This window comes from Choloepus didactylus, chromosome 18 (genome assembly GCF_015220235.1).
Source record: "Choloepus didactylus isolate mChoDid1 chromosome 18, mChoDid1.pri, whole genome shotgun sequence".
Lineage (NCBI taxonomy): Eukaryota > Metazoa > Chordata > Mammalia > Pilosa > Megalonychidae > Choloepus > Choloepus didactylus.
Window position 1 is genome coordinate 63856088 of NC_051324.1, and position 15647 is coordinate 63871734.

At 33.0% G+C, this 15647-nt stretch overlaps 1 protein-coding gene across 4 annotated transcripts in view; it reads right to left on the minus strand.

The window, feature by feature from the left end:
* Window positions 1–15647, minus strand: part of ABCA5 (ATP binding cassette subfamily A member 5) — a 134677-nt gene that overhangs the window by 30782 nt on the left and 88248 nt on the right. For all 4 annotated transcript variants that reach the window (XM_037808416.1, XM_037808414.1, XM_037808417.1 and 1 more), the window contains 10 exons: window positions 14726–14901; window positions 14013–14132; window positions 12883–13021; window positions 11481–11571; window positions 11170–11309; window positions 9292–9411; window positions 5949–6150; window positions 5020–5189; window positions 2102–2229; window positions 1544–1681 (listed from right to left, as the gene is read on the minus strand). In XM_037808416.1, the coding sequence (XP_037664344.1) occupies window positions 1544–1681; window positions 2102–2229; window positions 5020–5189; window positions 5949–6150; window positions 9292–9411; window positions 11170–11309; window positions 11481–11571; window positions 12883–13021; window positions 14013–14132; window positions 14726–14901 (1424 nt within the window). The remainder of the gene's footprint in view (window positions 1–1543; window positions 1682–2101; window positions 2230–5019; window positions 5190–5948; window positions 6151–9291; window positions 9412–11169; window positions 11310–11480; window positions 11572–12882; window positions 13022–14012; window positions 14133–14725; window positions 14902–15647) is intronic.

The window sequence follows — 15647 nt, forward strand, 5'->3', positions numbered from 1 at the left end:
AGTTCAAGTTACCACCAACTCTTACTTGAATTACTCCAACAGTCTCCTAACTGGTTTTCCTGTTTCTAGTCTTGTCCCTTCGCTACATTCCCCACAGCACAGCTCAAGTGATGTTTTAAAGCATTAAACTATTATGCCACTCCTCTGCTTAATATCACTTACTAGTTCTCCATGATCTATGTCAGAATACAGTGTAAACTCCTAAACATAGTGTAAATATCCAAAGATACAAAAGTAGATAGTAAGTACATGAAAAGATTCTCAACATCATTAGCCATTAGGAAAATGCAAATCAAAATGACAGTGAGATACTTCTTTACATTCACTAGGATGACAATACTCAAAAAAGGACAGAAAATAACAATGTTAGAGCGGATGTGGAGAAATGGGAACTCTCATTCACTGCTGGTGGGAATGGAAAAAAGGTGTAGCCACTTTAGAAAACAGCTTGGAAATCACTTCAAAAAATTAAACATAGTTACTACATGACCCAGGCAATTCTATTCCTAGGCATTCACCCAAGAGAAATGAAAATATACTTCCACACAAAAACTTGTATATGAATGTTCACAGCAGCGTTATTCAAAATAGCCAAAAAGTTGGAACAACCCAAATGTCCTTCAACTGATGAATGGATAAATAAAATGTGGTGTATCTATACAATGGAATATTATCCACCATAACAAGAAAGGAAGTCCTGATACATGTTATAACATGTATGAATCTTTAAAACAGCATGCTAAGTGAAAGAAGCTAGACAAAGGAGAACACATATTGAATGATTTCATTTATTATAGAATAGGTAAATTCACAGACAGAAAGTAGATTAGTGGTTGCCTAGGTATGGGAGATGAGGAAGGGAAAGAAATGGGTATTGACTGCTAATAGTTACAAGGTGTTTTTGGGGGTATGATGAAAATATTTTTAAATTGTTGGTGGTGAGGGTTGTACAACTTTATGAACACACTAAAATCAGTGAGTTGTACATTTTAAATATGTTATATGGTATGTGAATTATATATAAAGCTGTTTTAAAAAATATGGCAATATAAAATAACAGGAAATGTTACAGATATTTGCCCATTTATTTTTCAATATATGAAAAACAAATCATAAGGACTGAGAGAAAAATGATGAATTAATATTAATTGAATATAGTGATGAAATGAACATGAATTCATTATGAATATGAATATGTTGAAGTTGACAATCCAAAAGCCCAGATGAAAAATGGCACAGTCTGGGTAACTTCTCAAGGTTCTTTCAACCCTCCAAGTATGACCAAGTATTCATTTTTAAATTACCTTTATTTTTCTTCCATGATTAATAAAAGAATCCTAAACCCAGACATAAACCATCACCACTCAAGTTTAAAGAAGACTAGATGTCCTAAGACAAATTTTTACAGATTTCATTTATTAGTACTGATTGGCTTTTATGCATATATATGTGTATACACACACACACACACATACATATATATGTATGTATGTTTGTGGTAATATATATGTATATCTGTATCTACACATATTTTTAAGCTTACGTGAAAGAATGGGGTATTCCAGATCTGGATGCTTTCAGTCACGTTTAAATGATAAAGATAGTAGTTACTAATGATATTCATCAACACAGGTAAAGAATAAACCATAGTACTGTTGAAAACAGCTGCAAAAACATAGTCCTACAATAAGAAAATAAAGAGACTTATTACATACCACATATAAATATAAATGGATATAGTATTGCTGTCTATAAAGCTTTTTGCACCAACTAAGCTAATTCTCACCAACAGTATTAAAAGCTGGTGAAACAAATCTTAGACATAATATTTAATAATAGATAATAACAACCTGATTTGGAATGTTCATGTATTTTAGACAAAAGTATAATCTTAAAATAAAATTAAATTCCTTTAGCTTTACATATTGATCACTTACCAGGACAAAAAATATATCATAAATATACACTGCTAGCTATTTCCAAAAATAAATTCTAATTTCCAACTAATGAGGCCATATCAGCAATCAATTAATTTTAGATGAAAAATTTTAGTCTTTTTGTAACTCTCAAGTGGGTATTCCTGAAAATATGTTACTCTTACCTTTTCTGAAGGCATCACATTTAAAGCTGCACTATGGGGAGCAGCAGATACATAGTCACTGTCATTAAACATCATCACCAATATGTTTCGGTTCATGAAAAAGCTAACAAAATCACTGATATCTGAGTCTGGAATGAGAAAACAAGCAAATAATCAGTTTAAATGAGAAACAGACATAGGTTTTTAATAACACTGGAAAGGTTACTCTTTGTTTAGAGAAATATATTATCTTTATTAGATGTTAGATATTAAGAACACTGGTTACAGAACTGGCCAGGCTGGATTCAAATTCCAGTTGAACTACTCTCACTATCTGTCCTTCCAATAAGTTACTTAGATGCTCTGGACCTCTGTTTCCTCTTTTGTAAATTGGGTAAAATAAATGTTATTGACTTCAGAGGGTAGTCATGAGGACTAAACTGATTCAATATATGCACAGGGCTTGGAACAGAACCTTACACACAGCAATCAAATTTTAGCTGCTGCTACTACTATTACTAACATTAAAAGTTTACTTATATAATACTCACATAAAATTTGGTAAAATAGCAAGAATAAAAATCTATGTGACCTTTCAAGTCTTTCCTCCCACTGCCATCAATCATGTCTAAGTCAGAGACTCCTAAAGAGCCCAGACAGCTGCTGAAGCTCTTCATTGGAGGGTTGAGCTTTGAAAATAACCGATGAGAGTCTCAGGAGCCATTCTGAACAATGGAGAACACTTACGGACTGTGTGGTAATGAGAGATCCAAACACCAAGAACTCCAGAGGCTTTGGCTTTGTCAACTATGCCACTGGGAAGGAGGCAGATGCAGCCATGAATGTCAGGCCACAAAAGGTAGATGGAAGAGTTGAGGAACCAAAGAGGCCTGCCTCAAGAGAAGACTCTCAAAGAGCAGATGCCCATTTCACTGTGAAAAAGATCTTTGTTGATGGTGTTAAAGATGCTGAAGAACATCACCTAAGGGATCTACAGTCTCTAAATTTCCTGAGCAAAGGAAAAGATTCTGAATCATGTATGGGGTTGAAATCTATACCAACATGTCTGCTAAATGAAGGCAATTTCTCCATCGCCATCATCACAAAAGGAAGGGACAAATGTGACTGAAAGAAATCAAAACCAAACAAAGCAAAACATTATTACTAAGTGGTAAGGCAGGGTGGATCAGAATCATAACCAAACTTGAGTGTCACAGAGGATGGTCCTTTTAGGTACAGAGTACACTATGCTTTACCACTCCCAAATCTAGTGCCTCAACTGATCTCTAATCTCCATCTGCCTGAGTGACCGTACTCTGAAAAGAAAGCTATATTATAACTGAAGGAACTGTATCACCTGTGATACAAAAAGCTCTGCAGGGAGGGTAAGATACCCCCCAATATACACACAGAAAGGCCAGTTACTCCCAAACAAAAAGTGGCTCTATTTTGAACCAGCAACACGGCCTATAGAAATATTGGATATATATGTAAGTGATTATAGTAATACTAAAAAATAATGGAAGAGACAAAACTGGAAATATTAGAATTTCTGCATATCGTTGAGGGGGAACTCAGAGCACAGAGATTTGAGATACATGTATAATTCCCCAAAACACACATAAAAAATGTCACATATCAGAGTATAAGGCTTCATGTAGTACTGTATATTAGTAACATATAATGTAAGTTAAAACTGAAACAAGAAGTCTAACTAAAGAAAAAAATAGCAAAATATAGTATTTTCTATTCAAGAGCAGTTTTCTATTACTAAATGCATTCTTCCCCTGCAACAGTGAAGGTTACATACTATACTAAGAGCCAAATTTTAACAGTGATGATTTTAATAGTAATTTATAACAATCCCTCACTGTGATCATTATTTTAATACTGGGCAAAACTCTTCAAATAACACTGGAACAAAAAGGGAAGATACCAGAATATAGGTGGAATGTATGGTAAATGCCAAGGAGGTTGAGACTATAGATAGGGTTATATGAAATGCAACTTCCCAACATATTTCAGGAAGATAGCAAATGAAGTTGCTTTTGTTTTGCTGTAAATTTGTCGGAGTTAGTTAACTTTGATTTTCTCTTCAAAAACCCTGGGTTTGCAAACTATTTACGCAGGTACAACTAATTATGCATGAATAAAATTTTGTATTAGGTTTTAATATTTTTATGCAATTTTACTGACATATATTCACACACCATATAATCCATCCAAAGTACACAATCAATGGCTCACAGTATCATATTTGTACTTTCATCATCACAACCAACTTTTAATATTCTGAAGATCAGAATTCTATGTCAGATTTGTTCTAAGCCTTGCTCAAGGTCATATACTTTTAAAAATACTTTTTTCATATTTGATAATTATGTAGTAAGAATAATCAATACCAATTAGAAACTATCAACTAGAAATGTAATGTTTTTAATCATATATAGGGTTGATTTTTCTTAATTATTAATTATATAAATACACATAGTTTATTTTTCTTAATTCCAACTAATTCTTCATATAGTCCTTAAAGGATTGTTTAAACAAGGGTTGTTCAACATTTCTATGTAGCATATATAACAGTATAAAGGTTACACGTTATAATTCTCGAGAGGGTTTGTTCAACTTTTGAAATTTATTTTGCTCATCATGAACTTTGAGATAAAACCCTGTTGAGAATAACTAGGCTGCTAAAATACTGATTATAAGCAGAAACAATCAGAATATTTTTAAAAACTGTCATTTATACTCAAACCAAAATTTAATTTCTATAATATATTAACTCAGCATTAATAAAGTGTTTCGTTAAATTTAGATTTCATGCAGACCATGCCTTTACCTTAAAAATATTTCTAAAATTCAATCCTCTGACTCATCTCCACCCCTCATCCCATGTCCCAACCAACACACATTCACAGACCTTCACACATTCTCACCAGTAGAATTGTGAAGAAGCAGACTTGTTTTGTATTTATGTGGTTTATCTCCAGGCTTTAGGAAATATAAGTCAGGAACAAGTTTGATGGGAACCACAGCATTTTTAAAAGAGTGATGGACCAAAAACATAAAAATCTGAACTACAATAAAAATGAAAAGCAGAAGCAACCTGAAAGAAAAAAAAATTAATACAGCTCAAGGCACAATAGTATATAAATCTATTACAAATCTTCTGAGAAAAGCTAAAGAAAGCTAAGTTGAAAACATGTCACTTTGATCCCAGTTCTACCAATTATAAAGTTATCCTTGTATTTCAGTTTCTTCATCTTAAAAATAGGGATAAATTTCATTCATCCTGCTGTTCACAGAAGGTGGTCATACGAATTAACTAATAAATGCAAAAATATGAAAAATATAAATGCAAAATAAAATTTAAGATAAAATAGCAATTAAAATTTTTACAATTAGAGGCTATTATCTGTAACTTCCTCATTTTATAGAAGAAATAATAAATGCTAGTTAAAAAAAAGAGTAAGAGTCTAAGGAATAAATATCATTCTTCCTGCTGTTTACAGAAGGTGATCATACAAATTAACTAATAGATGCAAAAATATGAAAAATATACATGCAAAATAAAGTTTAAGATAAAATACTAGCAATTAAAAAATTTACAATTAGAGACTATCATCTGTCACTCCCTCATTTTATAGAAGAAACAATAAATGCTAGTTATAAAAAAAGAGTACAGTTCTAAAAGTATTTGATGAAATTACTGTATTTTCTTCTCTGGTATTGTGAAATTACATTTTCAATCCTTCAAAACTATACAGATTATTTACATACTGTCTACATTTGAAAAACTGAGATGGCAACTCAAATTTGTAACCTTAAAAAAAAACTCATCAGGCAAAAGAGTGATTATACTTACACTGATCTCACTGATTTACTTTCATGTTTCAAGTTAAGAAAATGAAACTTTGCTATTGTATAAACCTGCTGTTTCCAGAGGCTCATAGTACTCAGCAGAGAAGCCTTGGTTTCAGAGAGAATAAGTAAGCTCTGTTCCATGTCATCAAAAGGTTTTGAATCCTTTTCCTCCTCTGGGGGCTGCTGAGTAAATACACTATAATCTATTAGACCAAAAAAAAAAAAAAAAAAAAGAAAAGATAGAAAATTATGGCATATTCCTTAAAAAGATGAAAACCCTTCTAAAGCATGTAAATTTTCGAGACACAGGGAAATGAAAAGCTCTAACTCCCCCAATACAGTCCCTGAAACAAACTAAAAATAGATGCCAAAATAATATATGTCACAATCATGGTATTCAGCAAGGACCAATTTACCTTCCACATAATTTGATATATGGCAAACTTTGAAAAATAAAACAATTAAAAACAGTCCAACTGAAAGTAAACAAAAGTTAGCACTAAATTTATTTTGCATGGTGGACTTAAAGGTATTATAATACAAAGCCAATAATGCCTAGATAGAGCACATCCTTTTCGTCTCTGTCCCCACCCACCAAACATTTTTAGAAACTACTTCATATAATTCAGAAATCTTTACCACCACACAACAGCCTTTTAACTTAATTCCCTTCTAATATCCTAGATATTCCAAACATATTCATTGATAAAGATTCTACATCCTAACTTCTCTAACTTCCTCCATCTCCTCTATTCCCACATCTTTATCTCCACTTAATTTCAACAAACTGGATACATGGTCACTTTTAAGATCTTATCTTTGCAAATGTATGATATCCAAAATTTTTATATGATCATTCCTTCTCTGACTGCAACCTGACATCATGTCCTTATCACGAACGTGATTTTTCTTCCCACCATGTTTGAGAGCCTTCTCCTGGCTTAACTTCAGTATTAAATTTAGCATTAGATACAGTCAATCTGCCCTTCAACGTCATCTTCAGTGTTTGGAAGGCTTAATAGCTAAAGGCCTATTTTAACATCATTTTTGGCATCCTGAAGTTGCGCATGATAAATGATCATGTGATCATACAGGTAATTTCCGTAAAATTTAGGAGGCATAAACTCAGTGATGAAAATAAGGGTGTCATTCACATTTATTGCTGATACTGAATATTCATTTTCAATGATAGTTAAACATTCTAAATGTATTTTGAGTGAAAATTTGTATACTTATCTTACGTTGAAATTCTGCCAGTCTATAGAAGCATAAATGTTTATTTATTATAGCAAGAGTAAAATGCTACAACAATTGATGATTGATCATTTTTAAAACTTCAAAAACAGATATTAAGAACTTTAAAGCCATTAAGTAAATGGGGAAAGATACTGACAGTTAATTCAAATATTAAAGAATGTACTAATTAAATAACTTTAGGGAGAACATTATAGCTTTGGGGCTAATATTCATCTTCTTAAACACAAACAAAATAATTGAAATTAGATTATCTCATAACATTAATTCCTATATAATAGTTTGGTATACCAGTACTCATAATGTTAAACAGAATAATCTTTGGGGACTGCATTTAATTTTTGGTTATTTAATTCCATTAAGGCCATAAGTCTTTCAATTAAATGTTTTATATACTACTCTTCCACAATTTGTGAGGATGAATTAAAAGCAGAATGCTAACCTCCTAATTCCAAATTTTCAAAAGAAGGAACAACAACAAAATCACATACAATATATATTTTGGATAAATATGTTTTGATCAAGACATAATAACAGGAGAAAAATGAAGGACCCAAAAATACATTGCTTCTCCACTGACTGCATTTGAAAGTGAGTGTTTGGTATCATCAATGTGTAACCACATGAGCAATTTTGCAGTTGGCAATGCTGAAAAATTGTTGTTCCTGCACAATACCAATCTTTTAAAATCTGACTACCAAAAAAGTATGAATAATAAAATTGATATATATATATATATATTTTTTTTTTTACAAAGCTTCAGATTTAGTTTTGTATGACAGAAGTTTATTCTATAACATATTGCAACTTCAGTCTTGACTTAGGCTTTGCAGTTTTAATCCTCACCCACTCAGCATTCATATAAAATGTGTATCTGAGGCACCTTAACTCTTTTAACCAATATACACTCTGACACCCTAGTTTCCTTCAACTCTCTTGACTCACCACCACAACCATCTTGCTATCCTTCAATGACAGGAAAAGCTTCCTCAACTTGTACTCTCACCTCAACCTATACAGATTCAGCTTCAATCCTCACCACACCACAGAAATTGCTCTTGTCAAGTTCACCATCAAATCCCTATCGTCTATGTTTTCCATCTTCCTCTTATTTTTCACAGCAATCAACACTAATTCATCACTTCTTTCCTGAAACAACATTTTGTCTTGGCTATTGCATCTCCATTCTTTCATAGAGAAAGAGCAATAATTGCTCCTTCTCAGTCACTCCTTTTTGGCTCTTTCTCCTCTGCTCAATCTCAGGGCTTGTCCCTCTATTCTTCTCTTATCTCTATTCTCTACCTAAGTGACTTTATCCAATCCCATGGCATCATCTATGTGTGAGTAACTCCAAAATTCTGTTTAGTCCTAACATCTTCACTTAGCTCCAAATATGTTAACCCAACTCCCCACATCATTTCCACTTGGATGTCTAAAAAGCACCTCAAATATAGTTAAGAAAAATCATGCCTGTATTGGTTTCCTTCCCTAAAATAACATACTGTTCACATGCTGTCCTAGTTTGCTAATGCTGCAGAATGCAAAACACCAGAGATGGATAGGCTTTTATAAAACGGGGGTTTATTTCGCTACACAATTACAGTCTTAAGGCCACAAAGCATCCAAGGTAACACATCAGCAATCGGGTACCCTCACCGGAGGATGGCCAATGGCCTCCAGAAAACCTCTGTTAGCTAGGAAGGCAGCTGGCATCTGCTCCAAAGCTCCGGCCTCAAAACGGCTTTCTCCCAGGACGTTCCTCTCTAGCAAGCTTGCTCCTCTTCAAAACATCACTCCCAGCTGCACTCTCTTTCCTCTTTGAGTCAGCTCATTTATATAGCTCCACCGATCAAGGCCCACCCCGAATGGGTGGGGCCACGCCTCCATGGGAACATCTCATCAAAATTATCACCGACAGCTGGGTGGGGCACACTCCAAGCAAATCCAACCAGCACCCAAGGGTCTGCCCCACACAAGACCACAAAGATAATGGCATTTGGGGGACACAATACATTCAAACAGGCACACATGCTTATATAATTATTTCTGTCTGGTCCATTCAATAAATAGTTTATTAATTTGTTTTTTACCTGCTTGGTCAAGTTCTGCTTCAACTTCTAGCTTTAAGAATACATCTTCCAAAGTCGTCATGGAAACACCATAAGAAATAACACCCAAATTAGAATGAGTGTCTAGAGCAGAAAACAAGCCTAAAAGAAAAAAATAAAAAAGAATATTGTATAGCTAAGGATATTATCATGAATTATTTTAAAATAGTACAATCTAAATTAAATCCGATTCATAGCAATTTTAAATATTTTGGTCTCAGATCCCTTTAACACTTAAAAATTGCTAAGGACTCAAAAGAACTTCTGTTTATGGGGATGTATCTACTGGATATTTACTATATTATAAATTAAGACTAAGGAATATTTGACAGTATTTGAAATTAAAACTGTGACTATGATACTATATTAAAAATTGAAACAGAAAAATATACCAGAGAAAACAGAAATCATTCATTTAAAAATAACAAAAATAAACCTATTATATGTTAACATAAGTATTTTATTGAAAAAAAAACTATATTTTTCCAAACAAAAAATTTCAATAAGAAGAGGGCACTGTTTCATATTTTTGCAAATATCTTTAATGTCTGTCTTAAGAGAGGACATGAATTCCAAAATTTCCTTCTGCATTCAATCTGTTGTGATTGTAATTCCTGGAGAATTCCACTATATACTTCTAAGAGACTGAGGGTCAAAAAGGCAAATAACATCTTTGTATTATTATGTAAAAGTGTTGAACTTAAGAACTCTTGAAAGGTTCTGGGACCACTCCCAGGAAGTTCCCAGACATTCTTTGAAAAATCAGTGACAATTTATCAAAGACATGTGAGTGGCAACAAACTGTGGTGGTAAAGACCATAAGTTCTAGAGTTCTGGAATCATTCTGGCTGAGTTCAAAACTCAGCTCCACTACTTGCTACCAGTGTTACCTTGGGTACGTTGTGTAATTTTTCCATGGCTTGGTTTCCTCATTTATAAAATGGAAACAATAACAGTATTTATCTTGCATATTTGTTGAAATGCTGAGATGACAAAATAAACTAATTGTAGGCACAGACCAGCAGCTGGCACATAATAAATGCTATATAAGTGCTATTAAATTAAAGAACAGGGGTAAATAAGCAGGTGGATGGAAAGATAAACAGGATACATTAAGTTGGCATATATTTTCAATCCAGTTGATTAATGATTTTTCTTTTTTTTCCAAAAGAAATCTATTAACCTAATACAGAAAATTTTACCTATATTGATACTATGATAATTTTATGATAGTACGATAATACTATGGGAATTCTATACGCAGCCTCATGAGTAATATCCCTTTGGCAATTAAATGATTCCTAAACAGATGAAGGAGACTTAGTTTGAAATCTTCATTATAAAGTAGAAAAATATTGCTTCTCAAGGTTTTACCATATAATTCATTAAGGAATCATGAAACTAGAAAATAACTTGAGAACATATAGAACACATTGTATATACGTGTGTGTCTGTGTGTCTGTGTGTCTGTGTGTGTGTGTGTGTGTGTGTGTGTGTGTGTGTGTGTGTGTGTGTGTGTGTGTCTTATTCCCAGGAGGTCTAGAAGCAAACTTGGAACAATTTATTTTTTTCTTTGCAACAAAGTGTACACAATTGTTTTTAAGTTTTTCTTACATTTTCACCAGCATAATTTAAGATAGCATATTAGTTACAGTTTTTTGCAAGTCATCTGCAAAAAAAGAAACACATTAGCTTGCAATATTTATGGTTTTCAAAAGCAAAATCAGAAATGGGGTATTAACTCTGGTCACCTGGGAGCATGAAAATATTACACAGAAAATTAATCAAAGAGTAAATCAATAAAATATTACCAATGCAAGATCCTAGTTCAACAACCAAGAAACTCATAGGATGTAATACCTGAAAATTTGTTCATGTCCTTGAAAGGCAAGCTATACACAAGTTGTTGGTCATTCTGTTGTAATAAAGTAGCTCCAGGAATATGTTGTTTAACCAGTGAAGAAAGAGATTCTGTGGCACAATATCTGTCTATGTACATACTAGAGAAAATCACAAGTCATGATTTTTTTATGATTACTCAGTAAAGAACAACAAAGAAAGTAATTTCTGAATGCTTTAAATTAGATTTAGCATCATAAAGACGGTCAAAACACTAAGACAAACCCTAAATATAACAACAGATCAAGAGTATAATAAAGAATGAATGATACCTCAGGCGGTAGCCAATTCCCCATTTACTTTTGAGAAAAATTGATGACCCAACACATTTCAACATTCCTTGTGATATGACAGCTTTCCTATCTGCAAACAGAGATTTACATTTCAATTTTTAAATTAATAACAGCATTAATAATTGGCATGTATATTTTACGGATAACATATGAGAGACACTCATGTGTTACATCTTTAAATCATCCCAACAAACCTATGAGGAAGATACAAAAATATCATCACCCGTTTTTTAGATGAGGATGCTGAGAAAATAAGAAAATACATTGCTTTCTCATGATCCACGTGGCTATTAAGTGACAAAGCCAGCATTTGCACCCAGGAAATCTGATTCTAGGGTCTGCTTTCCTTACACTGCTCCAAATATCTGTGACTCTTCCTAAAAGACTTACTAATGCAAGGGCTTTCATAATTTCCTTTATAACCAAATGTAAAAACAACAAAAAAGCAACAGAAAGACAAAAAAAAAACAAAATATTAGTTTGTTGTGTTTTTCTTAAAAACAAAGATACTGCTGAAGAGATGAATGACTTGCCCAATTTATTAGATTATATTATAAGCAGTAAAAAGTTGCTCTAGAATTTCAAACTCTCGGATCTTGCCATAGCTATTAGAAATCATGTGTTGACTTAAACCTGTGTTCTTTGTATGTGTGTCTGTGTACAAAATTGAGCAGAAAAGAGTTAACTTAGTAGTCCTGAGACTATTATCCTCAGAATGTGCCTCCTTGTTTTGCTTGCAAGGTCAGCCCTTTGCTAGTGCCTGGGAACTTGGATTTCAGGAAGGATCCCACCATTTCCTGATAAGAGTGGCTCATGCCTACACCATATAAACAACATGGTTTATAATAAATACCTGCTTTCCTTCTGGGATTCTAGAATCTTGACACATGGTAGACATTGTGTCTATACGACCAGCACCCAATAAAACCTTTGGGAGCTGAGTCTCTAAGGAACTTCACTGGTAGACAACATTTCAAACATATTGTCATGATTCAATGCTGGAGAAATTAAGTGCATACTGTGTGACTCCACTGGGAAAGGACTCTTGGAAGCTTGCATCTGATTTCCTCCAGACTTCACCTCATATGCTTTTTCCCTTTACTGATTTTGCTTTGTATCCTTCCACTGTCATAAATCATAGATGTGAGTATGACTATATGCTGAGTCCTATGAGTCCTCCAAGCAAATCTCTGAAATTAGGGAGGTCTTGGGGGACCCCCAACACAAAAATATATACTTTAAAAATTCTTTAAATCTTTTTTGTGAAGAACATACACCATTAAATAAGAGCTTCTCTATTTCTCAGGATTTAGCATCTCTATGTCCATTTCCTTTTTGGCCTCCAGGACCTTAAACTTCCAAAATAAAGCAAACACCTCACCAGCAAGGATGTCAGCTTCATCCATGAAATGAGTACTAATCACTGTCACTCGATTGGATTTTCTGAATTTTAGAAGATTCCAAACAATATGACGAGAACAGGGGTCCATTCCAGCTGTTGGTTCATCTAGCAATAGTATCTATGTGAAAAGGGTGCAGAGGGGCAGGGAATCCTCAGAAAAATTAAAATATATAAAACATACGGATACCAAAAATCTTATTTCCAATGAGAAATATATTAGATCCGAGATTTTCACTCATCTTTGAGTTAGCATAAATTTTAAAAATGATCAGTTTGGTACGTGAATACTTTCCTAGGTTAATTTTAAAAGACTAATTTTTGTTATGTATGACCTAAATGTAATAACAACTAGACAAATAAACTAAAAAACAGAAATCAAGTATATTGCTATTATCGCAGCAATTAAATTCTGTAGACGGAACAACTGCTTGTTAAAGAAGTATTCCTATATTAGTTCAAGGGAAGCAATTTGGGAGGAAGATTAACATAAAGCCAGAATCCAGTCATCCCCAAGCTGCAGCAGCAAGGGCAATGTGGTGGGATAGTGGAGATCAATAAGGCTCCCAGCTGCCAGCACAGGCCTGGCAGTTTTCCAGCACTGTACAAAGCAGTACATCAGCTGGTTCTGTTTCTAGGACAGAGAACATCACAAAAGAAACACATGTAAAATCAAAGCAGCAGGAAAATGATAAACTGAACTTTCCTTTGATTTTGTTCTGTTTTTTATTATGAAATATTTCAGGTATATAGAAAAGTATAGAGAATAATAGAACTATACTGTTATAGCCACCATTCAAATTTAACAAGTGTAACTTTTGGCCCCATTTTCTTCAGATCGTGTTTAGAAGAAACAAAACATTTCAGATATAACTCAAGTCCCTCCTTTCCATTTCCATTCCTAGAAGTAACTACTATCATAAAGATGTTGTATGTCTTTCTGATTTCAGTTTTAAAACTTTTTTCTATGATTTCATTCACACTGATATACAGTATTTTAGGTATTTTTAAAAAATTTACATATATGTATCATACATATCTTTCCACAACTTGCTTTTTTTAAGTCAACATAATTTAATATTACCCCATCAGTTAAAACTAACATTACTTACCTTAGGATTGCCAAGAACAGCAATTCCTAAAGACAGTTTTCTTTTTTGACCACCACTTAACTTTTTAGCTTGGTTATCTTTGATGGCCTGCATGTCTAAATCCAGCAAAACTTTCTGTACCTGTAAAAGTAAAGGGTGAATAATGTTATTTTAAAAGTCACACTATTTACATAATTATCAATGTTAGTTTTTAAATGTTCCAATTTTAATACCAACTTGAAAATATTCTTCGACTATGGAATTTTATTTTCACATATTCATATATAATTTTGAAAATAACAGATAACATGTATCTTGAGGGGAAAGTCTGTTTTACTTTTGTCCCTTCCCGGGTAGTGGGGAAGGGATAATAACAGGGTCAAGGTTCTGTGTGTCATGAATGGGAGAAAGGGATAAAATGGAAGGAAAGGAAGAAGGAAACAAGGAAGGAAGGAAGGGAGGAAGGGAGGGAGAGAAGGAGGGAAGGGGAGGAGAGAGGGAAGGAAGGAAACACCTATTTTGAGAGATCAGTATCCTTCAGATGAAACAAGGACTATTTTATGTGTGCTAAAATTTACTCCAAATTCTAATTTTTTATAATGACTTTCTTGTTTACTGGTTTTGAACAGGTTTTATATTTAGATTTTTCAAGTATATTTTTATTACACATGTTATTACAAAAGGTAATTAATTTATAGAGAATAAAAGTCAAGATTCCTATATGAATAACATACTTCTTGTATTATATTGTTGGCTGGTATTCCTTTGATTGAGGCCAAAATTGATAAATTTTCTTCTACTGTCAAAACATCGAAGTGTATATCTAACTGTGGACAAATGCCAATCATTTTTCTTGCTTCAAACATTTCATCTATTTCTGAAACTCTGTGTCCATATATAGATGCAAATCCTAAAAAGCAAAATATATATTTAAATTCATATTAAATATAGTAAGCATTAAAAAGTGTGTATGTGTTAACTTAGATCCTAATAATTTAGCTATTTGGTTGTAACAGACATATAAGGCAAGAATTAACATAAATTTGGAAGATATGGCACAACCTCATCTCTATACTACTGTTGATTTGTTTGTACTTATATTCCAATCTCATTTTCCTTCATTTCCAGGTCATATTACATAGTGGAAAAAGCAAGGAACTAGAAGCTTAACACTAAATATAATTATCATTATTTTCACTTATACTCCAATAAAAATTTTCCTTCCTCTCCAGGCATTATAAAATAGTGAAGAGAACAAGGAACTACACATTTTCCCCTAATAAACTGTGTGATCTTGGACTAATTTCTTAATCCTCTGAATTCCAGCTTTTCTCTTTTATAAATGGAATACTAGTATATCCCAATTGATTTAAGAACTATTAAATCAATATACTAATGTATGGAGAATCATTACAAAATCATTAATTCTTATCAAAATGTAGGATATTATTATTACCTTCAAAGGGTGACACAATTAGGGATAAAAAACAAAATCAAACTAATTGAGCTACATTTAAAAGGTTGAAATGCAGATACAGTACATGGAAATTCAGCCCATTTTAAAAGTCAACTATTCATTATACTGCCACCCTACTTGTTTATTATGGAAATATGGAGTTGCCATATTGAATTCTTATCTATAGGAAAATCACATAT